At 55.0% G+C, this 26,235-nt stretch overlaps 1 protein-coding gene across 1 annotated transcript; it reads right to left on the bottom strand.

Moving 5' to 3' along the window:
• Positions 1 to 12,760: 12,760 nt before the first annotated feature.
• LOC100606438 (C-type lectin domain family 18 member A) lies at positions 12,761 to 26,163 on the bottom strand. Its single transcript, XM_030829313.1, has 13 exons — positions 26,101 to 26,163; positions 25,343 to 25,572; positions 24,703 to 24,794; positions 22,264 to 22,503; positions 17,713 to 17,810; positions 17,183 to 17,304; positions 16,918 to 17,025; positions 16,318 to 16,410; positions 15,834 to 15,940; positions 15,072 to 15,201; positions 14,681 to 14,777; positions 13,688 to 13,779; positions 12,761 to 13,178 (listed from the first exon to the last, which is right to left on the bottom strand). The coding sequence occupies exons 2-13, from the start codon at positions 25,464 to 25,466 to the stop codon at positions 13,141 to 13,143; spliced, it is 1,341 nt and encodes a 446-aa protein (XP_030685173.1). The 5' UTR covers positions 25,467 to 25,572; positions 26,101 to 26,163; the 3' UTR covers positions 12,761 to 13,140.
• Between the last annotated feature and the right edge of the window lie 72 nt (positions 26,164 to 26,235).

Here is a 26,235-nt window from a genome sequence, read left to right as displayed (position 1 = left end):
GCTGTCCTCATCTTGAAATTTTTAGCGCATGCCTGTAATCCTACCACTTTGGGGGGCCGAGGCAGGTAGATCACCTGAGGTCAGGAGTTCGAGACCAGCCAGGTGGAAAAACTCTGTCTCTACTAGAAATACAAAAATTACCCAGACATGGTGGCGGGCACCTGGAATCCCACCTACTCGGGAGGCTGAGGCAGGAGAATCACTTGAACCTGGGAGGCAGAGGTTGCAGTGAGCCAAGATTGTGCCACTGCATTCCAGCCTGGGTGACAGAGTGAGACTCCATCTCAAAAAAATTCTTAGTAACTTCTGAATAAGGGCCCCACATTTTTATTCTGTACCAGGCCCCACAAATGATGTAGCCGGCCCCGCACACCCACCTTGCTCACCAGTTGCCCAAAGCGGCTGACCTGGAAGGATCCTTCATGCTCTGAAGCCCGCAGTGCTTATGTCTTGGGAACTGCAGCCTTTACTCTGAACAAAGGGCAGCCAGGTAGAAGAGGCTGGGGACAGACCCAGAAGAACCTCACAGCCTCTCTCTTTCCCTTCTATCTGGTAGGTTGGGCTGCCCGAGCTTCCCCTGCTCAGGGCACCCCACAGGAAACTTGTTTCAGATAGACGGGTATATTCTCCCAGTGAGGTGACAAAGTCAGGAGGAAGGAAACCTCGGGTAGGGCTGGAGAACTCTTTGCTGAGCTTGTCCACTGCTCCTGGCATCCCCACTGTGCGGAGGAAAAAGGGACTCCCCAAGCAGTGGGATCTCCCGCTTTCCAGCCCAGGCGCTGTCTGCCTTGGCCGAGGCTGGGCTGGCTGACCGCCTGTGGGCAGCCACGCACCTCAGGATGCTGCGCTGCAGCCTGACCCTATAGAAAGCCAAGTGCAAACGCTGCTCATTAACCTCCACCCCCAAGAATCAGGCTGCTTGGCCTTGTCTCTGCTGTGGCCCCACCACTTGAGCCCTTCCTGCCAGACTCCAAACCTCAATGGCCATTTAGGGACAGCATCTAAGCCACCTTTGCAACCTCGGCCCTGGAATGGGCTGTTGCACGTGGAGCTCAGCAAATGTTCCTCCAAGCGCCTCAGGCCCCGATTCCCTCTCATCATCCCTAGAATAGCTTTTCCTTTTGAGATGCTCAGGACAGGCGGACGCAGGCCTCCTGTTCCCGAGAAGCAGAGAAGGGGACATGGGGCTGCAGGGCCAACACAGGGAGAGAGTATTCCTGAGTCCTCCTCCTGCCACCTGGTCTTTGCAGCTGCGGCCAGCCCTGGAGGCAGGAGACACAGCCCCAGGGTTCTGTGGCAGCACCTTCCCCCGTTCCTCCAAGACGGCATTCTGGGTGCTCTGAGCAAAACTGGACACTGGCAGGAAGCAGCTCAGCCCTGGCCTTCACTGGAAGGGCAGGCACCCTCTCCTGACCTGGGGCTTCCCAGGCCCTCCTTTGGCACATACTGAACTGTTTGCAGAACCATCTGTGCCACCAGGCCATCTGCCTCTTCCCTCCCAGGCTGAGACAGGACAGAGCTGCTCTTTGGATATCCTTGTCCCTGTGCAAGGCCAGGGCAGCAGAGGGTGAGGGAGGAGCTGGCAGGACCAGTGCTGCTTCAGCTGGGCAGCCTCCACCTCCAAAACCAGACAGAGCAGGAAAATCAGACTCCAGGACTGGGAGGGCAATGAGTCCAAACGCTTTCCCCTTCCTGACTCTCACCCAGAAGTCCTCCAAGATGCCAGAGCAAGGGCTTTTCATCTTTCCTTTCCTCCTGAAACCTGGGACCCCATGAAATCAACGAGGAGCAAGTGAGTACTTTCCGGAGGAAGCTTCACCTCTCAGCTGCTCTGCTTCTCAGGGAACATCCACCCCAACACTGAACTCCTGAGGATTTCAGTGAAATGCGACCCTCAGCCTGATCCCACGGGGAGCCCCAGGGTGTGAACTGCACCACATCTGAGATTGTCTTTGTTTTTGAGATGGAGTTTCACTCTGTTGCTGAGGCTGGGGTACAGTGGAGCAATCTTGGCTCACTGCAACCTCCGCCTCCCAGGTTCAAGGATTCTCCTGCCTCAGCCTCCTGAGTAGCTGGGACTCCAGGCGCGCACCACCACACTCAGCTAATTTTTGTATTTTTAGTAGAGACGGGGTTTAACATGTTATCCAGGCTGGTCTCAAAGTCCTGACCTCAAGTGATTCACCCACCTCGGCCTCCCAAAGCACTGGGATTACAGGCATGAGCCACTGCTACCAGCCTGAGATTGTCCTTTCTGTTGCCTACAACACCTGGCCCACCCTGAAAGTCACATCTCCCCCTTCTCATTCCAGTCTAAGGATAAACATCTGCAGCACTTCTCGGAGAAATTTGCACATCAGAGGATACTTTCCAAAGTCCTTTCACATTTTGTACAGGAACCCTGTGACCTGAGAAGAACAAATATCTTTACCCCGTTTCTCAGATGAGTAAACAGAGGACCAGGGAAACAAAGTTAACTTGCACAAGGCCATGAAGCATTTTACCAGAAGTGGGAATGTAATCAATCTACGCTTGATTCCTAGGCATGGAATCTTTCCAATACCCTAGTGCTCACCCGCACTCTCCGCCAGTTTCTTTTTTCTTTTTTCTTTTTGAGACAGTCTCGCTCTGTCACCCAGGCTGGAGTGCAGTGGTGTGATCTCGGCTCACTGCAAGCTCCACCTCCTGGGTTCATGCCATTCTCCTGCCTCAGCCTCCCAAGTAGCTGGGACTACAGGTGCATGCCACTACGCCCGGCTAATTTTTTGTATTTTTAGTAGAGAGGGTTTCACTGTGTTAGCCAGGATGGTCTTGATCTCCTGACCTCGTAATCCGCCCGCTTCGGCCTCCCAAAGTGCTGGGATTACAGGCATGAGCCACTGCCGACCTCTGTTTCATTCTGCTTTCTTCCCATCTGGCTACTGACCTCCCCTGTCCTGGTGTCATCTGCTGTCATTCATGATGACCCTGCTCATAGCTGCCCTACCTGTGCTCCACGCACTCAGCTGTAGCAGTGCAGGAGGAAGTCCACCTGGGGAGTCCACTCTTGAGCCAGGAGTCCAGAGTAAGCATCTCCAGCCCGCTTCCAGGCACTTGGCCTCGTGATGGTTCATTCATTTATTCCCCAGACCCTTACTGAGCACCTGCCTCATGCCCAGCCCTGAGCAGACAGCAGTGAGCAGGTTCCCACCCTCACTCTCTCGTGTAGAGCTGTCCTCTTTGGTAGAGAATGCTGAGAGAGGGGCCCAAAACCAATGGTACCTCCACCAGGTGATCTGGCCATGGGAAGCACAGGGGTAGCGTCACCTGACTTCCCAGCCCTCCTTGAAGCTGACTCTTGCCTTTAAACCCATGGAGCTTTCTTTCTTTCTTTTTCTGTCTTTTTTCATTTTCTTTTTCTTTTTCTCTGTCTTTTTTTTTTTTCTTTCTTTCAAGAAATTGAGGCCAGGCACGGTGGCTCACGCCTGTAATCCCAGCACTTTGGGAGGCCGAGGTGGGTGGATCACCTGAGGTCAGGAGTTCAAGACCAGCCTCACCAACATGGTGAAAACCCGTCTCTACTTTAAACAAACAAAAAACTAGCATGGTGGGAGATCACATCATTGCACTCCAGCTTGGATGACAGAGTGCCACTCCTCAACAACAACAACAACAACAACAACAACAAAAAACGCCAGCCAGGCACAGTGGCTCATGCCTGTAATCCCAGCACTTTTGGAGGTGAAGGTGGGTGGATCACCTGAGGTCAGGAGGTCGAAACCAGCCTGACCAATGTGATGAAACCCCATCTCTACTAAAAATACAAAAACTAGCCAGGCATGGTGGCTGGCACCTGTAGTACCAGCTACTCAGGAGGCTGAGACAGGAGAACTGCTTGAACAAGGAAGTGGAGGTTGCAGTGAGCCAAGAAGGTGCCATTGCACTCCAGCCTGGGAAACGAGTGAAACTCCGTCTCAAAAAAAAAAAAAAAAAAAAAAAAAAAAAAAAAAAAAAAAAAAGGCCACCTGATCCGAGACCCGGCCTACAGTGCTGGCTTTGTCAGCCCCATGTCCTGACAAGGGCCTCACTGACCATTGCAACCCATGCAGGGTGAAATGGGTAGAGAGCGGCCTTGTGCGAAGGCAGCAAGGCCCGGAGCTGGCAGGACCAGGGCGTGCCTGCAGCTGGGTTCCCTAAGTATCTGTGATGTCATCTAACTTCCTGGAACAGTATTATCGGTCACCAGGCAGGAGAACGAGATCTCATTGCTCTCTCACGTTCTCCACGCAGCCCTGGACACATCTGTTAACTGTTCTGTAAGACTCAGGTATTAATAGCACCTGCTTTGTGAGATGATTTTGAGGATTAAATGACAAGAGGAGGTTGGGCACTGTGGCTCACACCTGTAATCCCCAACGCTTTGGAAGGCCAAGGTGGGTGGATCACCTGAGGTCAGGAATTCAAGACTAGCCTGGCCAATATGATGAAAGCCAGTCTCTACTAAAAATAACTTCTTTGCCCAGTTACCTTCTTTTTTGGGGGGTGGGGGTGGGGAGACAGCTCCTCATTCTGTCACCCAGGTGGGAGTTTAATGGCATGCTCACTTCACCCTCGGACTCCTGGGCTCAAGCAATCCTACCACCTCATTCTTCCAAAGAGCTGGGATTACAGGTATGAGCCACTGTGCCTGGCCCAATTTCTTTATTCTTTTTTTTTTTTTTTTTTTTTGAGACAGTTTCACTCTTGTTGCCCAGACTAGAGTGCAATGGCGCGATCTCGGCTCACCACAACCTCCTCCTCCCAGGTTTAAGTGATTCTCATGCCTCAGCCTCCCCAATAGCTGGGATTACAGGCATGTGCCACCATGCCTGGCTAATTTTTGTATTTTTAGTAGAGACAGGGTTTCTCTCTCTTTTTTTTTTTTTTTTTTTTTTTTTTTTGAGACGGAGTCTCTCTCTGTCCCCCAGGCTGGAGTGCAGTGGTGCGATCTTGGCTCACCGCAGCCTCCACCTCCTGGGTTCACGCCATTCTCCTGCCTCAGCCTCCCGAGTAGCTGGGAATACAGGCGCCCGCCAACACGCCCGGCTAATTTTTTGTGTTTTTAGTAGAGACGGGGTTTCACCGTGTTAGCCAGGATGGTCTCGATCTCCTGACTTCGTGATCCGCCCGCCTCAGCCTCCCAAAGTGCTGGGATTACAGGCTTGAGCCACCGCGCCCGGCTGAGACAGGGTTTCTCTATGTGGGTCAGGCTGGTCTCGTACTCCCGACGACCTCAGGTGATCCACCCACCTCGGACTCCCAAAGTGCTGGGATTACAGGCGTGAGCCACCACGCCCGGCCTCAATTTCTTTATTCTTGTCCTTCCATCGACGTGGCCCCCCCCTTTTTTTTTTTTTTTTTTTTGAGACTAATCTTGCTCTGTCGCCCAGGCGGGAGTTCAGTGGTGCGATCTCGGCTCACTGCAACCTCCACCTCCTAGGTTCAAGCGATTCTCCTACCTCAGTCTCCTGAGTAGCTGGGATTACAGGCGTGTGCCACCACACCCGACTAATTTTTTGTTTTAATAGAGACAGGGTTTCACCGTGTTGGCCAGGCTAATCTCAAACTTCTGACCTCAGGTGATCCACCCGCCTCGGCCTCCCGAAGTGCTGGAATTACAGGCATAAGCCACTTTCTTTCTGCCCAGCTATTTTTTTCTTATTTTTTGGCTAGACGGGGTCTCACCCGGTTGCCCAGGCTGATCTCAAACTCCCATCCTCAAGCGATCCTCTTGCCTTGGCCTCCCAAAGTGCTGGGATTACAGGCATGAGCCACTGCACATGGCCTTCACTTTGAATTAAAGTGGCAGGCCGGAAGAAGCATCATCTCAAAAATTGATGGTGACAGTGGCAGCAACTACATCCAGCTTTGACAGGTTGCAGCTTCTGTCCCACTTCGGTGGTGCCAATTGTAGCTTCTGTACAAGCAGAGGCTGTGGGGTCTTCACCCGGCCAGCTTTGCCCAATGGCCTCTTCTCTATTTGATTTTCTGACTGTTTCAGAGCTCCTGGGAACTAGCCAGTACCTCTGACAAACTCCCTTTCTGCTTAGAGTTGCCAGAAATAGTTTCTGTTGCTTAAAACTAAGAGCCTTGATTCTCACAAAAATAGGACCAGGACTGGACAGAGCAAGAAGCCCTGAAGGAAATAGGAGGAATTGAAGGGGGGAAAGTGGCCAGAGGACAGTGAAAATCCAGCCGGTATTAAGGGACAGGACAACAGCAGCCCCATGGCATGCCCTGGCAAGACAGCTAATCCCATCATCCCCTGGAACAAAGTACCCATCAAAGGCAAGGCTTTGGGGGACCTAATAGCTCCTGCCACAGAAGAGGATAAAGATTACACTGAAGTCAAGATCTGCTTGGGCAGGGTGGTCATGTTAACAGTGCCACATAGCTTAAATGAAAAGACAAGCTCAGAATCCAAATTCTTGGCTCAAGGTATGGTTAGAAAACCTGAGTGTGCCTGGCCAAAATGGCGAAACCCCATCTCCACTAAAAATACATAAATTAGCCAGGTGTGGTGGTGGGTGCCTGTAATCCCAGGTACTCAGGAGGCTGAGGCAGGAGAATCGCTTGTATCCAGGAGGCGGAGATTACAGTGAGCCGAGATCGCACCACTGCACTCCAGCTTGGGCGACAGAGTGAGACTTTGTCTCGGAAAAAACAAACAAACAAACAAACAAAAAAAACCAACCCTCAAATGTGTTATTTTGCAGCTGAGAGAGCAGAAAAAACACACTGAAAACTTGATCCAATGGTTACAGAATGACCAAGGGGACCCACACCTTAAAAGGTCTTTATTTGTGAAAGAGTGAAGTGTGGACACCAGAGGCTATGAAAATTAGGCTGTGTGGAAAGATAGGGAAGCCTTAGGTACCTAGCCCCTCCCCTCCCCTCCCAACCACCCTTGCCAGCCAAAGCTTCCTCTTTGTCACTCTGAAGATCCTAGTGGCAGGAACTCCCTTGTGGGCAGTTAGGTGTTCTATGTAGCTGAGGTAGGACCTGCAGCAATAGGTGAGTCTGTTTCCACACTGCTATAAAGAAACATCCAAGGTTGGGCGTGGTGGCTCATGCCTGTAATCCCAACACTTTGGGAGGCCAAGGCGGGTAGATCACCTGAGGTTGGGAGTTTGAGACCAGCCTGACCAACATAATAAAACCCCCTCTCTACTAAAAATACAAAATTAGCTGGGTGTGGTGGTGCACGCCTGTAATCCCAGTTACTTGGGAGGCTGAGGCAGGAGAATCGCTTGAACCCGAGAGGCAGAGGTTGCAAAGAGCCAAGATCACGCCATTGCACTCCAACCTGGGCAACAAGAACAAATCTCCATCTCAAAAAAAAACAAACCCGAGATTGAGTAACTTATAAAGTAAAGATGTTTAATTGACTCACAGTTTCACACGGCTGGAGAGGCTTCAGGAAACTTACAACCATGGAGGAAAGGGAAGCAGACACCTTCTCCACAGGACAGTCAGGAGGACGTGAGCGCAAGAAAGAGGAACTGCCATGCTTTAAAACCATCAGATCTTGTGAGAACAGCACGGGGGAAACTGCCCCCATGATGCAAGTACCTCCACCTGGTCCATTCCTCAACACGTGGGGATTATAATTCAAGATGAGATCTGGGTGGGGACATAAAGCCTAACCATATCAGTGGGAGAGATGGCAGTTAATTCCAGGGTGGGCTGTAGCCTCTTCCTCCAACCTACACCTCTTGTTTCCCAAGCTGGTCACCTGGATGCCCTGGGTGACCTAAGAAGCCATGTGCTAAAGATGTCAGGACCTCAGTCGGCCGGGGTTCCCCCTTCCCCACTTCACTTGAGGGAGGGAGAACCTTTCAAGAGCAGGAGCTAGCCAGCCGCTAGCACTTCCCTGTGTAACATCCTGTAAGGACTCTGCCCCGAAGGAGTCTCCTTATAAGCCCTACCCCTCATTTTCTCCAGAATTAAGTAACAAGTCAAATCCCCGCAGGCCCCAGGGGCCAAATCTAGGAGGGTAGCGAATCAAAAAACTCCAGGGGGGGCCAGGCGCGGTGGCTCACGCCTGTAATCCCAGCACTGTGGGAGGCCGAGGTGGGAGGATCACGAGGTCAGGAGATCACGACCATCCTGGCTAACACGGTGAAACCCCGTCTCTGCTTAAAAAAAATACAAAAAATTAGCTGGGCGTGGTGGCGGGCGCCTGTAGTCCCAGCTACTAGGCAGGCTGAGGCAGAAGAATGGCCTGAACCTGGGAGGCGGAGCTTGCAGTGAGCACAGATTGCGCCACTGCACTCCAGCCTGGGCAACAGAGTGAGACTCCGTCTCAAAAAAAAAAAAAAAACAAACAAAAAAAACTCCAGGGGGGAAGATACAAAAGATTTTGCTAATCGATATTGGCTTACTCACAGTATATGGTTGGCTAAAAATTTTTTAAAATTGATATTGGCAAAAATCTGGGAAGCTGATCTGAGAATGAATTCTGAGGGTGCAGGACGGGCGAGGGAGGAAGGGGATGCTAGATAGGGATGAATGTACTGATATTAAGGATTCCACAGGGACACCTTGAGAAGCTGGGATTACAGGCGTGAGCTACCGCGATAATGTAGTACTTTCAATGCTGAAATCAGGACAGTGCCAGGCAAACTCAGAGAATTGGTCAACCTAGCTGTTAAGGAAGTAACTTGCTCTAAATCACAGTTATTGAGCGGCAGGGCCTGTATTCAAATCCAGGTGGGCTGACTTCAGACTCAAATTGTTTGCTTTTGCCAGTGGTTCTCAATCTTAACCATGCAAACCTGGAGGCCTTGTTGAAATTCAGATAGCCCCATCTTCAGGGTCTCCAATTCAGTAGGTTGAGGCGGCCAAGAATTTGCCTAACCAGCTCCCTGGTGATGCTGAGGCTGCCGGACTGGGAAGACTGGGAACCAACTGAGAAGACCTTTGTATTCGGCTTTCTCACCTCCAGATGAGGACTTTTTTTTTTTTTTTTTTTGAGATGGAGTCTTGCTCTGTCGCCCAGGCTGGAGTGCAGTGGCGCAGTCTCGGCTCACTGCAAGCTCTGCCTCCCGGGTTCACGCCATTCTTCTGCCTCAGCCTCTCTGAGTAGCTGGGACTACAGGCGCCCGCCACCATGCCCAGCTAATTTTTTTGTATTTTTTAGTAGCGACGGGGTTTCACCGTGGTCTCGATCTCCTGACCTCGTGATCCGCCCGCCTCGGCCTCCCAAAGTGCTGGGATTACAAGCGTGAGCCACCGCGCCCAGCCCAGATAAGGACTTTTTAACTTTTATTTTGTGAAACAAGTTCTCAATCTCTCACTCAGGCTGAAATACAGCTTATGATCATGGTTCACTGCAACCTCAAACTTTTGGGCTCAAGCAATGCCCTGCCTCAGCAATACAAATAAACATATTGGAGGCCAGGTGTGAGACTCCAACTCAAAAAAAAAAAAAAAGTAAAGGAATAGGGCTGGGCGCGCTGGCCCACGCCTATAATCCCAGCACTTTGGTAGGCCGAGGCGGGCAGATCATCTGAAGTCAGGAGTTCGAGACCACCTTGGCCAATGTGGTGAAACCCTGTCTCTACTAAAAATACAAAAAAAAGCTGGCATGGTGGTGGGCACCTGTAGTCCCAGCCACTCGAAGGCTGAGGCAGGAGAATCGCTTGAACACGGGAGGCAGAGATTGCAGTGAGGCGAGATCATGCCACTGCACTCCAGCCTGAGCAAGAGCAAGACTCCCTCTCAAAAAAAAGTAAAGAAATAAAACAATGGCTACTCCATAGAGCAGCCCGGAGGGCTGCTGGTTGCTCATTTTTATGGTTATTTCTTGATGATATGCTAAACAAGGGGTGTATTATTCATGCCTCCCCTTTTTAGATCATATAGGGTAACATTCTGGCATTGCCATTGTTAGGTAACTAGAGCACCCTAATGGCGCTGGTTCCGGGTTCTTCTTCCTCAATGCAAGCCCGCCAAAGGAAAAACCAATCAGAGAGAGGTGTTTTTCCCACCTCGCTCTAAGCCCCACCCCAACCAATCACAAACATCCACGCAGCCCTCCTGGGCATAAAAGAAGCAAGCCCCCCACTGCTCTCTCTCTCTCTCTCCTGCCCAGCCCAGCCTGCTGCCTCCAGTAAAGATCTCTTGGCCGAGCCGGTGTGCCGTGGTCTTAAGTCTGAGCGTCTTAACTCTTTCAGCCATGGCATTTGTAAGCTGTCATGGCGCTGGTGGGAGTGTAGCAGTCAGGACAACCAGAAGTCATTCTCATCGACATCTTGGTTTTGGTGGGTTTTGGTTGGCTTCTTTACTGCTTGTGCCGACCTCTCATCTCATCCCGTGACTTAGAATGCCTCAACCGCCTGGGAACGCAGCCCAGTAGGTCTCAGCCTCATTTTCCCCAACGCCTACTCAAGATGGAGTTGCTCTTGGTCAAAGGCCTCTGACAGAAGCTAAACACAGGTGGGGGCTTTCAAAGAAGCAGTCCAATGCCCACTGCCCTTCCTCACTCCCCTAATAGATGTAGGGCACCATAGACTTTTACAGACTGAGGGAAATACTCTGGATGAGAAGAGTTTACCCTATAAAAGAAAAGTTCCCCAGATGAAACGCCACAGATACAGGCATATTGTAAGTCAGGCTTTGTACGTTTGCTAAAACTCACTACAGGGATCCCCTTTGAGGTGCAGAATCTTGTATCACAATAATCACGATTCCTTTGCCAAGGCCTTTTGATATCATGGTCCGTGTTTTTCTCCGGATCGCTGGGCATGCGGAGGCAGAAGGAGAGCCTGGCAGAGTGAATGACTAACGCAATGGAGGCTGCAGAGGGGAGGGAGTGAGGGCGGCCCAGGACCCAGCCCAGCGGGAGCCGCGGAAGAAAAGGACGAGCCAGCCAAGGGCGGGCGGCTCCAGAGGAGGCCCGGGACTCCCCAGTTTCCCAGCCTCTTGCACCCCACGCGGATCCCTGCCCCGACGCTGATTCAGGGGGTCAAAGCCTCGGGCGGGGCGGACCGCGGCGGTGACTGGAGGCGCCCCAGTTTCTCTGGGTGTGGCCTGCGGACCCCCTCTGGAGAAGGTCGTCCCGCACCAGTATCTGCCCCCGGCCCCCAGGGACACCTGCACCCGCCCCACTCACGATGGCGCGTCTGGTCCCCAACCAGGCGTGGGGCGGGGTGGGAAGGTCTCGGCACGGCCGCCCCGCCTGTGCTATCCCCACCGCCCCCCGGCCTCGGGCAGCGCGCGCCCGGGCCACCCACCTCCCGCGGGCATGCGCAGGGCGGCCTCTCCAGGCGCTGCGGCCGCGGCCGCGGCCCCGGCCCCGGCCAAGCGGCGGGTCCCGGGTGCCGGGTCCTGGGTCTGGGAGGAAGAGGCGCGGCTGCTGGCTGACCCGGGAACCAGACGGAGCCGGAGAGCGGGCCCTCCCGTCTCCCACCGGGCGCGAAGGCCTGGCGCTCGCAGGCGACCTTGCGCCAGCGCCCGGGCAGGGATCAGGGCGCTCAGCGCCTTCGCGGGCGGTAGAGAGAGCTGGGGGCATCTGTGTGATCGCCCCGCGTAGGTCCGCGCTGAGCCAGGACGCAGGACAGCTGCCCGCGCCCGCTTAGACAGGCGAAGCCCTGGGAAGCAGTGGGAGAGGGAAAGACAGGGCCGGCGCGGGGCCGCGCGCCTGTAACACCAGCACTTTGGGAGGCCTAGGATGGCGGATCGCTTGAGCCCAGGAGTTCGAGACCAGCCTGAGCAACGTGGTGCAACCCCGACTCTACAACAAACACAAAAATTAGCGGGGCGTGGTAGTGCGGACCTGTGGTCCCAGCTACTTGGGAGGCTGAGGCAGGAGGATCGCTTGAGCCTGGGAGTTCGAGGCTGCAGTGAACCCTAATTGCAGCTCTGCACTCCAGTCTGGACGACAGAGGGAGACTCTGTCTCAAAAAAGAAAACAATAGGGCCGGGCGCGGTGGCTCATGCCTGTAATCCCAGCACTTTGGGAGGCCGAGGCGGGGGGATCACAAGGTCGGGAGATCGAGGCCATCCTGGCTAACACGGTGAACCCTGTCTCTACTAAAAATACACACACAAAAAATTAGCCGGGCGTGGTGGCGGGCGTCTGTAGTCCCAGCTACTCGGGAGGCTGAGGCAGGAGAATGGCGTGAACCTGGGAGGCGGAGCTTGCAGTGAGCCGAGATCGTGCCACTGCACTCCAGACTGGGCAACAGAGCGAGACTCCGTCTCAAAAAAAAAAAATAAATAAAAATAAAATAAATAAATAAATAAATAAATAAACGACAGCCAGACTCACTGGGTTTGACTACCGGCTGTATGATCTTGTGCAAGTTACTCAATCTCTCTGTGCCTTCATTTCTTCAGCTGTAAACTAGGATAGTGATAACCCCTTGTGGGTGATGTCTGAGGAGCTGAGCGAGGGAGTGGGACTGCACAAACTCTGACTACCACTGGCCCTGGTGCGATGACACTCCACCAGTGGGGCCAAGACACATGCGTCATCTCCCAGACATTCAGAGCAGCTTCTATTAATACCCTGCCTGCCTGGGCCCCAGCCATGAGAACTGCCCCTCACTGAGGCACAGTCTGGTCTTCCTCTTCTTGGGGAGACCCAGAACTTCCAGAGAGTGTCCTGGACCATGAAGGCAACCAGGAAGGGGAATAGGTCGGTGGAGGCCGCTGCAGTGAAGCCTCAGGCCCCCTCTGGTCTCTCCAGGGTCATCCCAGATCGTCTGAATTTCCCTTTGAAATGAGCATGCACAGGTTCAGCTGATTCATAACTTCATTTAATACCCTGTGGGGTTCATGCCACAGGGGAGCTCCGCTGCCCCACAGGGTCTGGGCCAGGCGGAAGACAGCAGACTCTTTGGGCCGCTGGCGGGGGCTTCTCCTTCGGCGTCTAATTGAAGCCCATCTTCCCAATCAAAAGCAGGCGAAGGGCCCCAGTTTGTTCTAACACTCACTCCCTGGCCCTCACAGGCCTCCCTGCCTCTCTCTGCCCAACTTCTGGCATTGTGCAAGGTCTGAGACCTCTTTGGACATGAGGCATGTGGTCTTAACCTGGCCCTTGTTCCAGACAGGTAGGCAGACAGGTAAGCAGAGCCGGTGCACCCAGGGCAGGTGAGGGAGCCATGCGGCCAGGCCTCAGGACCCTGGGCCCCACCGGGAGATGTGCTCCTGGGCTGGAAGGAAGCAGAAGAGAGCAGGGCTCGATGGCAGCCCAGGCAGTCCCAAGATGGCGGCCCTGCTGCACTCGGTCTGGAAGTGCCCATGGCCGTGGTTCCTGTGGTGCTCCAGACCTTCCTAGCAGAGGCTGCTGGGAGCTGGTGCCATGCCAGGTTTCACCTCTGCCTCCACCACAGTTCATGGGGCTCCCGGGAACACCAAGGAACCCAACAGGTTCCCAGGCAGCAGCTTTCATGACAGGAGGAGAGGGTCCCTGGAGAAATGCCCTGCAGAGCTGCAGCTCTAGTCCTGCCTGCATGGCCTTGCTGTGTGACGCTGGGCCCGTCGTTGCCCCTCTGGGCTCAGGAGCCCACAGGTGCAAGGCTATCAGCAGGGCATCCTCTATGGCTCCGTGTGCGCAGACCCGCTCTGAACCTGCCACCTAGATACCCTTGCAGGCTGGACCGGGTCAGCAGCACCCCCAGGGTCAGGGATCAGAGAAGGGGAGCCTCAGGAGGTCCCTCACCAAACTGGCAGATGTAACGGTTTCGAGTTTTGCAGCGCTGGTCGTTCCAGTTGAAGGCAGCTGAAGCCTGCAGCTCCACGCAGTTGCCAAACCTGCAGGCCAGGGTGTGGTTTTCAGGAGGGAAGAGTGAAGTCAGGGATCCGGGAGAGGCCTAAGCCCTCCACCCATCAGGACCCTGCATCTCAGGGGCTCCAGTGCCCCCACCTGCAGATGGGGCTGCTGGGAGCCAGGCCCATCCCTGAGCCCCCATCCCTGCTCCCCAGACCACTTCTCAGGGAAGCGCCTTCCTGGGGTAACAGCTCTGCCTACCACATGGCAGCACTCAGCCACACCAGCCTGTGGGGACAGTGGGGACTGGAATAGACAGCCCCACTTGAGAGGTATACCTGGGAACCCAACAAGGCCCAGATTTCCTCCAGGCAACAGGCCAGGGGCACAGGCCGGCTGTCGGCAAGGAGGTCTGGCTGAAATTGCTGGAGCCCTTGGTGGCCTCGCAGCTGGGCCACCTCCACCCTGGCCCTGGGCATTCCTGGGCTTTGAAGAGCAGGGTGGGGCCACATGACCAGAGGGTTCTTGCTACAGGATGGCTGGTGGGTCCATAGGTACAGGGTTGTATTGTGAATAAGTGCAGGTGGGTGACAGCTAAGGAATGCTGGCATCAGTGTAACTGAGGTAGGCAGAGCGCACGCAGAGGGAGGGGTGAGTGGATGAGAATTGGAGGGATGGAGTCACAGCCAGGGGACACTGGGGATGGACAGATGGATGGAGGCTTCCTGGGTCCCTCTCTCTCCCACGTGACGTGCCTTCCAGCTTGCGTCTCCCTCACCCCACCACCGGCCCACACCAGCTGTGCCCACAACTCTCTGGCACCTGGGCAGGCACCAGGGAAGGTTCAGACCGTCAAAGGGCCCAGCCAGGCAGCGGGATGAGGGGCTCCACCAGGCAGACCCGAGTGAGAAGGAGGCCCAGGGGAGGGAGGCACCCCACACTTACCCCTGGTTGTTAGGCTGCCCAAAGGCAAAACTGGTGAAGGCCTGGTGCTCCCCTGTGGCCCAGCGGAAGGAGTCCTTGGCGGTCTTGTAGGTGAGCCCTGGGCCGGGGTAGTCAAGGTTGGCCCACGACCTGAGGTCCCCCATCCCACTCAGACCCTGGAGTCTGCTGCCAGCTGCCTTTCTGGCCCCTCTTCCCAGCGCTGGCAGCCCCCATGTGCTCCCTACCTGGGCCCTCCCAGGGAAAGGGGGCGAGCAGCCGGCCCCGCTCTGGGCGCCAGGCCCTCACCACACCCTTGCCATCTGCCGGCAGCCGCCACGGCCCAGGGTTCCTGCAGCAGGGTGGGGCATCACAGCCCCTTACTCGCCATACCCCCAATCAGCTGGGCACTCACCGATCCAGAAGTTCCTGGTTTCGAAGTCACTGTCAGTCACCTCGTTGGTGGTCTCCAGGCGTCCCAGGTAGAAGGCGAGGATGTCCTGCACTTTCTGGCTCTCAATTTGGGCCAGCACCCCGCCTTTCCTCTGTAACCCCATCCCGGGTCACACAGGCAGGGCTCAGAGCCCAGGCTGCCCCTTCCTGCCACCCCTGCCCATGGCCTAGGGTGCCACGTGTGTGTGCTGGCTGGGCTGTCATCACCCCCAGCCCGCACAGCCTCCCTTCCAAGAGCAGGGGTCCCTTCTGCTCCTGTCTGCTTTTCTTCTCCCTGTGCACAGGGGCCCGACTGGCAGCCCACAGGCCCAGGCCCAGGTCTGGCCCCTGAGGAGGTTCTGTTTCACCTGCACAGTGTCTTAAATATATCCGAGTTGATTGCCAACCCCAGTAATTAACTGTGGTTTCGAGAGTTGCCAGTGGAAGTCTGGGTTGCTGGTTTTCTTGAACAACCCCGAGCTCTGGCCACCCTGACCTTGCATTCCTGCAAGGCAACCAGTGGCTGGAACTCCCTTAGACGGAGGTTGGCCTTGACCTTGGCCCCTCAGGTCAATAAGTGACCTCCTGGCCTCTATGAGCCTTGGAGTCCACGACCCCTGCTTTATGCTGATGAACAGGGTGAGGTCAGAGACATTGAAGGAACCACCTCTCACTCCATGGTCCCTCCATTAAGACCCTCACTTGAGGCCCTGGGGGTTCCTGGGAAGCTAGGGGTGACTGTCACCTGGCATTTCATCCTGGCTCTGTAATAGGTGTCTGCCTCTGAAGACACCATGAAGCAGTCTCCGTCGATCCTCAGGTCACAGGTGTGGAAGGGAAAATGCACCTTGGCTGGGGTAGGGGAGCCTGAGTTTGTGTGTGGACTTCAGAATCCCTGCCCTTTCCTGCCCTGCCGGGGAGCTAAGCTCAGGGTGCCCCTTCCTCTGGCCACCTGCTCCAGAAGAGTGGGTGGTGAGGGTCAGGAATGTGCTGGTAAGTTGGAATATTGAGCTTGCTCTCTTTCAAAAGAAAAAAAAATCCATGGTTTGTAGCATTTGCCAATTTCTTTGGTGTAAATATCCATGCTGTGGCCAGTTTCAAGCTCTCAACATGTTGTCACCGAATGAGTTAGAAAGAGACGCACACAGTGGGCTCCTGGGAGCTGATGCCCCATTGAAGGGGGGTCTTGGGAGGGGCTGGCTCTTCGGGGGCCCTGGGGCAGGACTCACTGGCACACTGGGCTCCTCCGTAGCCGACGTCACAGACGCACAAGCACTCCTCCTCCCGGAACCGGCCGTGCACACACCGCAGGCTGCACCTCACTGCCAGGGCAGGGCAGGGCAGTGGGGCAGAGGCTCAGCCCCCAGCCTCCTGAACCCCACGCTATCCCCCAAAGGCCTCGAACATCCAGGGAATGCCAACCACAGCAAGAATATCCCTCCCAGAGACAGAACCCACCAAGGCTTCCAATTGCTGGCACGCCTGGTGTCTTTGGTTTGGTCCCCATTGTAGAGTGAGGCATATTGGTCACAGAATGGGTTAGGGTGGAGGGGCAGTAGGGCAAGAATCCACTTCTGGATCCTAATTCTGTCCTCCTCCCAGAGCCTAAGGGGCTGAACCTGATTTCGCTTTGAATCTCCTGCACAGCTCAGGGTCTGGCAAACAGCTAGTGCTCAGTGAATGCTTGTTGAAAAGAGTGTATGCAGTGTGCAGACTCAGGGAGTACACGGTCAGCACCCCTAACACCCTTGAGACTCTCAGGCAGTGTAGCAGCCCCAGGACCTGCCGCGAGAGCAGAGCTGGGCACACCCAGGCTCCAGTGCCCTCACCTTGGCAGTATCTGCCTGTGTAGCCAGGGGGACAGTGGCAGTGGCAGGTGCTGATGTTGAGACGTCCATGGTTCTGGCAGCTCATGCGACAAGGATTCCTGGGGACCTCTGGCCAGAGGAGGTGGGGACTCTGAGAAAAGGATCTCCTCCCAGCAGGCTGGGCAGGAGCCTCCCTGGGTGCTAAGGGCCAGGGCTTCTGGGACAGCCCAGTAGGATGCTGCCACCCCTACCCCAGGGTCACCAGACTGAGCCCTCATGCACTCACCACAGAGCCCTCCTGCGTGGTCCCAGGCTTTGAAGCAGCCTGAGACGCTGGCTGTGCAGAGTGAACACCAGGCGCCCTTCTTATAGGGGATGATTGTCTTCCCGTTGACCTCCCAGTTGCCTCTGTGAGGACAAGCAGGCACCACAGGGTGTGGGAGGGCCTGGCCTTGGGCAAGGCAGTGGCGGGGCCCTGCTGCCTGGCCCCTGGCTCCTTCAGCTCCTGCAGCCAGGCCAGGGAGTCAGGGAGCTGGGTGAGATAGGGAGATTCCCTGGGAGAGAAGAGATGACCTCTGGACAAGCTCCCTGATACCAGGACCAATATCCAGGAAGGGGCATCCACAGAGCAGCACCTTCTGCGTGGCCAGAATCTTTAGCACCCTCTGCCTTTCCTCTCCTCCCCTCTCCCACCAAGGGTGCAGAGCAAGGCATCAGGGACTTTACTTTCGGGTGGATGGGTGGGAATCTCACCCTCGGTGAAAGCACCCCTCCCTGCCTCCCAGACATCCCAGCAGAGGGTGTAGCAGGGCTTACCCGGGGGAGTAGGCACAGACAAAGGCTTCTATCGCTGCCTGGCCTGCAGAGCACAGGTGCCGCCCACAGCCCAGCTGGCTCGAGGTGGCCCACACGAGCTACAGGAGACACAGGGGATCAGAAACCCTATTGTGAACTACCCCTGGGGAGGGGGACACAGCTTTCACTATCATCCAGGCGAACAGAGGGCTCCCTCACCTCCTCGAGGGCTCAGGAGCAGCAGCTGCCCTGGATAGGGGTAGAAGCATGGGTGGGAATAGTTCAGGGAGGCCTTTTTATTTATTTTTTATTTTTTTATTTTTGAGATGGAGTTTCACTCTTGTTGCCCAGGCTGGAGTGCAATGGCCTGATCTCGGCTCACCACAACCTCTACCTCCTGGGTTCATGTGATTCTCCTGCCTCAGCCTCCCAAGTAGCTGGGATTATAGGTGACTGCCACCATGCCCAGCTAATTTTTTTTGTATTTTTAGTAGAGACGGGGTTTCTCCATGTTGGTCAGGCTGGTCTTGAACTCCCGACCTCAGGTGATCCGCTTGCCTCGGCTTCCCAAAGTGCTGGGATTATAGGTGTGAGCCACCGTGCCCGGCCTAGGAAGGCTTTCCTAGTTGAGAGTGGGATGGAGAGGGGAGGTACCTGAAGTGAGGGGAGATTGTTGATGGGTGGAGGGGAGTAGCCAAAAAAAAGACGGGAACATCAAGGGCCTTGTGACTGCATGGTGACCACAACCATTCACTTCTTGCACTAGACCACTCTTTAAAATGTGACTCTGCAGCTTTTTGCAGCAAAGAGAGGTGTCTCTTTCCTTGCTCCTTGAATCTGGCTGGCCCTGTAACTGGTTTGGCCACCAGAATGCTGCAGAAGTGATACTGAGCCAATTTTGAACCTAGGCCTTAAGAGACCTTGCCATTTCCACTCATTCTCATAGCACCATGCTCAGTCACCACATGAACAAACTCAGTATAGCCTGGTGGAGGTTGGAAGGCCTCATGGAACAGAGATGAACCATTAGAGGCCTTTTTGCACAGCCAGCTCCCAGCCAGCCCCCTAGTTGATTGCAGGTCTATGAGTGGGCCCAGCCAAGACCAGAAAATCTCCCTGCTGAGCCCAACTCAAGTGGCTGACCTGCAGAATCCTAAGCTGCCAAATTTTGGGGTAGTATGTCATGCAATAAAAGCTAATGGATACAGGTCTGCAAACCAGTTTAAAGTCTTAGAATCAGCAACAACTTGGAAATAGCACAAATGGTCAATATATAAGAAGAGTGAAACAAACTCTCCAGTAGAGACTAAAAATGACATGTACAAGACTGGCTTGTAGCAGGCAGATGTGAACATGTGATCATATATATGTATCCAATACTTAAAGAATATGTATTGCTTTTAGGAATGCATGGGACTTTTGCAAACCACAAAGGAAGACCACACATTAGACCACTAAGCAAGTTTCAACAAATAGCAAAGAATCAACACATCCTTCAGGCCACATTCTATGAATTCAATGCAATGAAATTTATAGTAAATAATTTACAAGTAAATAAAGAAGATAACATAGTTTAGAAACTTGAAGATACCCTTCAAAATCTAAAACAACATCATGGCCAGGTGTAGTGGTTCACATCTGTAAACCCAGCACTTTGGGAGGCTGAGTTGGGTGGATCATGTGAGTTCAGAAGTTCAAGATCAGCCTGGCCAACATGGCAAAACCCTGTCTCTATTACAAATACAAAAAATTAGCCAGGCATGGTGGCACACACCTGTAGTCCCAGCTACTCCGGACCCGAGGTGGGAAGATCACCTGAGCCCAGGAAATTGAGGCTGCAGTGAGCTGAGATTGCACCACTGCACTCCAGCCTGGGTGACAGAGCCAGACCCTGTCTCAAAACAAACAAAAACAACATCATGATTGGAAATAGAAAAAACATCCCTAAATAACAATGAAAACATTTAAACATTAAAACTTACTGGATGCAGCTGAAATAGTTTAAAGGGAAATTTATAGCTTTAAATGTATATAGTAGAAACAAAAAAAGATTTAAAATTAATGATTTAAACATTCACATCAAGAAAATTAGAAACAATAATAGAGGCTGGGCGTGGTAGCTCAAGCCTGTAATCCCAACAGTTTGGGAGGCCAAGGCGGGTGGATTACCTGAGGTCAGGAGTTCGAGACCAGCCTGGCCAACATGGCAAAACCCTGTCTCTACTAAAAATACAAAAATTAGCCGGGTGTGGTTGCAGGCGCCTGTAATCCCAGCTACGCAGGAGGCTGACGCAGGAGAATCTCTTGAACCCGGGAAGCAGAGGTTATAGTGAGCCGAGATTGCGCCACTGCACTCTGGCCTGGGCAAAAGAGCGAGACTCCGAATAAAAAAAAAAACCAACAAAAACAAAACAAACAAAAAACAACCAACAACAACAAAACAAGAGTTAGGTTTTTCACACCTTTGAGTCTGACAAAACTTAAGGAGCCAGGGCTGGGCGTGGTGGCTCACACCTGTAATCCCAGCACTCTGGGAGGCTGAGGCGGGCGGATCATGAGGTCAGGAGATCGAGACCACCCTGGCTAATACGGTGAAACCCCATCTCTACTAAACAAAATACAAAAAAATAGCCGGGTGTGGTGGCGTGTGCCTGTAGTCCCAGCTACTAGGGAGGCTGAGGCAGGAGAATGGTGTGAACGCGGGAGGCGGAGCTTGCAGTGAGCCGAGATTGTGCCACTGCACAGTAGCCTGGGCGACAGAGCAAGACTCAGTCTCAAAAAAAAAAAATTAAGGAGCCAGAAGATCTTTGGGAAGTGGGAACTGGTTTGCTGGTCTGCACAGTTGGTGTAAGCACTTTGGCAACACCTAGTTGTAGGGGCACATGTTCTTTTATTTTCTGAGACTAGGTTTTACTCCTGCTGGCCAGGCTGGAGTACAATGGCGTAATCTCAGCTCACTACAATCTTCACCTCCCAGGCTCGAGCAATTCTCCTACCTCAGCCTCCCAAGTAGCTGGAACTATAGGTACACACCATCGCACCTGGGTAATTTGTGTATTTTTTTGTAGAGGCAGGTTTTTGCCATGTGGCCCAGGGCTGGTCTCGAACTCGCGGGCTCAGGCAATCCTGCCACCTTGGCCTCCCAAAGTGCTGGGATTACAGGCGTGAGCCACTGCACCCAGCCTTGTGTAATATTTAAACATGCACAACCCACTTGCACAGGTAGTAGAGGTATTAAATATTTCCTGGGATTTTGCTTGTGTTTTTCAGTGCACCTGAAGAGTGCCAGGTGTGTAGAAGACCCTCAACAAATATTTGTTGAATGAAGAGAAAAAACGGAAACTTGCTTGGCAGTGATGCTCCTGAACTTTGGGAAGATTCCCTCCAGGGAGGGGCAGCGGGAAAAGGGGAGGGGCAGGGCTTTAGTTTAGTGGCATCTTCTAAACCTAGGCAGTGGGTAAGAACGGGGCCCTTTTAAATTTGTGTTTGAGGCTGGGTGCGGTGGCTCACACATGTAATCCCAGCACTTTGGGAGGCCCAGGCAGGTGGATCACTTGAAGTCAGGAGTTTGAGACCCAGCCTGGCCAACATGGTGAAACCCCATCTCTACTAAAAATACAAAAATTAGTTCGGTGTGGTGGCTCATGCCTGTAATCCCAGCTACTTGGGAGGCTGAGGCAGGACAATCACTTGAATCTGGGAGGCAGAGGTTCTAGTGAACCGAGATCAAGCCATTGAACTCCATCCTGGGTGACAGAACAAGACTCTGTCTCAAATAAATAAATAAATGAATATGTTTATGTTTGAAATTATTTATATTTCAGATTGAAAAAAAAGTGGCTAAGGCCAGGCATGGTGGCTCACATCTGTAATCCCAGAACTTTGGGAGGCTGAGGCAGGCAGATCATTTGAGGTCAGGAGTTCGAGACCAGCCTGGCCAACATGGTGAAACCCTGTCTCTACTAAAAATACAAAAAAATGAGCTGGATGTAGTGGCACACACCTGTAATCCCAGCTACTTGGGAGGCTGAGGCACAAGAATCGCTTGAATCTAGGAGACGGAGGTTGCAGTGAGCTGAGATCACACCACTGCACTCCAGCCTGGGGTGACAGAGTGAGACCATGTCTCCAAAAAAAGAAAAAATGTGGCCAGGCACAGTGGCTCATGCCTGTAATCCCAGCACTTTGGGAGGCTGAGGCGGGTGGATCACTTGAGGCCAGAAGTTCAAGACCAACCTGGCCAACATGGTGAAACCCCATCTCTACTAAAAGTATAGAGCCATTAGCCAGGCCTGGTGGCATATGCCTGTAGTCCCAGCTAGTCAGGAGGCTGAAGCACAAGAATCACTTGAACCCGGGAGGCGGAGGTTGCAGTGAGCCCAGATCACACTACTGCACTCTAGCCTGGGCGACAGAGCAAGACTCCGTATCAAAAAAAAAAAAAGTAAAACTAAACCAATTGGAGGAAAAGGAATCCCAACATTTAGGACAAACCGTAGCCTCTTCTGAGATGGCCCACTGGAAGCCTGTATCTGGGAGCTGGCACGCTGGCCTCACCTGCGGCACACTCACCTGGGTGTAGTGGGTGCAGTTGGCGTTGCGGGCACACTCCCCTGCCGCATGGCTGTACCGTTGCCCTTCTGCAAACCATAGGCTGACCACTTCAACAAAGGACGCCGAGCCCGCAGGCAGCAGCTGCACGTTCCAGCCCACTTGCAGGGTGTGCCACGGGGCAGAAGCCAGGCTCAGGGTTGGGGTTCCACAGTGGGCTGCCCTGGCTTGAGCCAGTTGGGCCAGGCTGTCACTCCAGTCCTGGGGGCAGCACAAACACAGACATCTGTGGGAGGCCTTTGACTGCTGGGCCAGGCCGCAAAGATTCAACTCCCCTGCCATCTCTGAGCATCCACCAGGTGCCAGGTCAGGCAGCAAAGAGAGCACTGGATAAGGAGTCCTGCTGGAGGAAGCACTGGTGTTGTCTGATGTCCGTCCAGGAGGAGCCCAGCTCCTCTCAGGACTGAGCCATCTCCGAATCCTGTCGTGGGCATCCTTCGGCCCTGCCCAGGCAGTGGGACCCGCTCCTGCTGTCTTTCTCCCATCTGGTCATGTGAGCAGTGCCCACACCTTGCAGACTGGTTCTGTGTTTGGGCCCTGGCCATTGTCAGAAAGGCTCCACTGCTCCCACCCAGCCATGCTGCCCTCCTGTGATGCAAAAAGCCATACAGCCACGCCTCTCTGCCCTAGTCTCCTGCCTCCAGGAGCCCAGCCTCATCTGCTCCCCACCATGCACAGCTGACCCCGCCCCCCTCCCTCTTTTTTTTTTTTTTGAGACAGAGTCTCACCCTGTCGCCCAGGCTGGAGTGCCGTGGAGCAATCTCGGCTTACGGCAACCTCCGCCTCCCCGGTTCAAGCGATTCTCCTGCCTCAGCCTCCCGAGCAGCTGGGATTACAGCCATGTGACACCACGCCTGGCTAATTTTTGTATTTTTAGTAGAGACAGGGTTTCACCATGTTGGCCATGCTGGTCTCAAACTGCCGACCTTAGGTGATCTGCTTGTGTCAGCCTCCCAGAGTGCTGGGATTACAGGTGTGAGCCACCGTGCCCAGCCCCCTCCCTCTTCTTAAACAAGGGGCCTGGCAATCACCACCCCTGGGTGACCTGCTGCAGTTCCCTGATCTCCCGAGACTCCCTGAGCTCATCTGTAAACAGAGCAGGGAGGTGCCTGCAGGATAGGACTCACAAGCACTGAGTGGATGCAGGGAGGGGGGGCCCCTCGGGGCTGCACCCCAAACCAACTTCATCCTGTACTAATGTCCATTGGGGTTTTACCTCTGATGAAGGCTGGGTACAGGAGCTGGGGGCTCCCCGGGGTCCCTCAGCAGCCCTGCACCCCCACAAGACCTTCAGTCTCCACTGTGTCCAAAGAAGGGGTGCCCTGGAGCCCTAGAGGCCCGGAGGGTGCTCAGGGCCGGGCCACGAGGGAGGCTGAGCCATGGAGCTCCATTTGCACCTTTATGGAAATGAAGTCTTCTAGGACTTTGACAAAACGGCCCTGGAAAGAGTGCCAGCTGCCAGCCATCGACCACCGCAGCCCCTCCTGGGGTCCCAGGCAGGAGTACCCACCATGGAGATCACAGCTGGGAGCACCCCTGGCTGCCCAGCGTCTGAGCCTGAGGAGGGGCAGAGCCGCTCAGGGCTGGGAAAGCGGGAGAAGCGACCCCCCGCATTTAGCCACCCCACCCCCACCTCCTGGGAAACTGACCCTAGAGTGCTCAAGGTCGCCACCGTGGCCGCCTGCCTCGGAGGAGTTCATGGGAAGCAGCCATGGGGAACCCTCCCGCCCCCATCACCCTGCCCTGGCTCCCTGGCCTGCTAACATGGGCTGGGGCTGCTGGGGTCCCAGACAATGGGGGGCAGCGTTTCTGAGCCCCCAGATGACAGTCCCAACCCCGCCGCCCCAGCCGGGCTGGCAGGGAACTCTATACCTCCAATCCCCGGCCCCTGCTGAAAATATGGAAAATGTGGATGAGTGAGTGAGCAGAGAACATGGGCAAGGCCTGTCCTAGTGGCTCAGATAAGCTCAGGAGAAGGCGCTGGGTCCTTGCCGCACAGAAGCCCCTCCCCAGCCTAGCAGGACCTTCTCCCTCTCTGGCCTGGCAGCCCATCCTGCGGACTCCTTGTGAAGCTCCCCTTCCCTGGAGGAGGGGATCCGGCTCCTCCTGTGGCTCCTGGTCTCTGTGGCAACAAGATGCCAGGGAAGGCCCAAGGTCCTGCCCTTCAGGCGAGTGGGAGCCAAGGGGCCCGACCTCCTGAACTGAGGGTGGGGGGTTAAGAAGCTGAAGAGACCCCCAGCAACCAGGGCCTCGGTCCCTCAGGGGCAAGGTGCCTGGCTGTGCCTGCCCACCCTGGTCAAGTGGAAGGGCACCTGGACAGGCGTGGCCTCCCAAGCCGCCCTCTGGGGTCCGCGCCTCCGGCCGCCCCCCTGGCAGAGCCCAGCTGGGTCAGGTACTCACCAGCCTCCGCATGTCAGCCGCAGGGGGCTGGACCCAGCTGCGCAGGCGGTTATGCAGGGAGAGGAGCAAGAAACTCTCCTTCCTGTTCAGGGCTGGGGTGGAGAGAGAAGCTCAGGCAGCCCGAGGATGGGGGGACCTGAACCCAACACAGGGCAAAATAAGCATGTGTCCCCACCCTTGGAAAACAAGATGGGAGAGGAGTGTGGTGGGTGCAGGGGATGCTAGACATAGCAATGGAGAGAGGCTGAGAGAGAGACCAGGTACAGCAGGCGTGGGCTGAGTGCTGGGGTCGGGGTGGCGGGAGGGAACGGGGTGGGGGCTGGGTGTAGGGGGGGGCCAGCCCTGGCTCCCAGCAGGCCCGTTTGGGGCTCCTCTGGGCCACGGAGTTTCTCCAGGCCCCAGCCACAGCCTTCCTCAGGCGTTCCTCTTTGACCCCAGCCCTGGCCCCCCTTCCTCCTCCTTCCTCCCCAGTCCAGCATCCACCCCTCACCACCCCCAGGCTGTCCCAGGGCTTCCTCATTAAACCACCTGCACCACCTGGGGCTCAGGCCTGGGACCGGGCTTCCAGAAGTCTCCTAGCACCCACTCCCCAGAGCTCATAATGGTGCCTCCACTTACCTCCTCACCAGGTGTCCCTTACCTCCGGCCATCGGAGCCTGCTCCTGCAGCTGGGGTGGCCACACCTCTGCCCAGGTGGTGCCAAGGAGGGCCAGGAGCACAGCTAGGAGATGCCCCTGGCCAGGGGAGGTCTCTGGATGCAGCATGGGTCTGTTGGGCCTGTCAGGCACTCCGAGCACAGCCTGGCTCAGCCACCCGGCTTGTTTCTCAGGCTGGATGGAGCTATTCACAATCTCCAGGAGTCAGGCTGAGCTGGGGGACAAAAGAGGGAGGCTGGTGAGTGAGTAATCAGTGTGTCCAAACAGCCTCCTGTTGGCGCTGGCATGAAAAGAGACAACTCCGGGAGATGCCTGCCTACTCCGGCCTCCTCGGCCTGGCCAGCCCGCCCCCAACAGCAAGCAGAGCAGCGTGCACTGACCTGCGGCCCCTGCTAATCATTGTGGGATTATTAGCACCCTCGGGGAGCCCCCAGAGACCCCGCCGATTGGCCCTCGGACATTCCAGTGCTACGGATTAGTGACCGATGCCCGTGTCCTGGCTGGGACAGTGTCCTCCGAGCCCACTGATGGCTTCCACTCCCCAGCCCCGGGCCCTGGGAGGAGGACCTCGGCTATGGTCCTTCTGGTGAGCAGGAACTGGGCAAGACCCCAGGGGAGTTCTTTCCTTTCTTGGGAAGCTCGTCCCAACCCCCCAAGCCATGAATTAAACATAGGCAAGAGGTAACCTCACACCAGAGAGGTGCAATTTGTGGGCTCGAAGGGGGGTGGGCTGAGGACGCACCTGCACGAGGAAAAGCGTGCCTTAGGAAAGTCTGTCTGGGCAGTGTCGGGGGCTGGGCCCAGCCCTGGTGCCCACTACCCTTACCCACATGACTACAGGCCGGGGGGAGTGAGGCAGGAGGAGTCAAAGCAGGCA

The sequence above is a fragment of the Nomascus leucogenys genome, chromosome 2 (assembly GCF_006542625.1).
Source record: "Nomascus leucogenys isolate Asia chromosome 2, Asia_NLE_v1, whole genome shotgun sequence".
In the NCBI taxonomy this organism is placed as follows: Eukaryota; Metazoa; Chordata; class Mammalia; order Primates; family Hylobatidae; genus Nomascus; species Nomascus leucogenys.
The sequence above is the reverse complement of the archived record's forward strand: the minus strand, read 5'-3'. Positions and strand labels throughout refer to the sequence as shown.

Bases quoted from the DNA above. Each gene is read 5' to 3' on its own strand.
- LOC100606438 (XM_030829313.1), bottom strand. From the start codon at position 25,466: ATGCTGCATCCAGAGACCTCCCCTGGCCAGGGGCATCTCCTAGCTGTG. The intron at 17,811-22,263 runs GTGAGTGTGCCG...TGTCTCCTGTAG, and splicing joins ACTGCACCCACTACACCCAG to CTCGTGTGGGCCACCTCGAG. The intron at 16,411-16,917 runs GTGAGGGCACTG...CTGCCCTGGCAG, and splicing joins CACAGGCAGATACTGCCAAG to TGAGGTGCAGCCTGCGGTGT.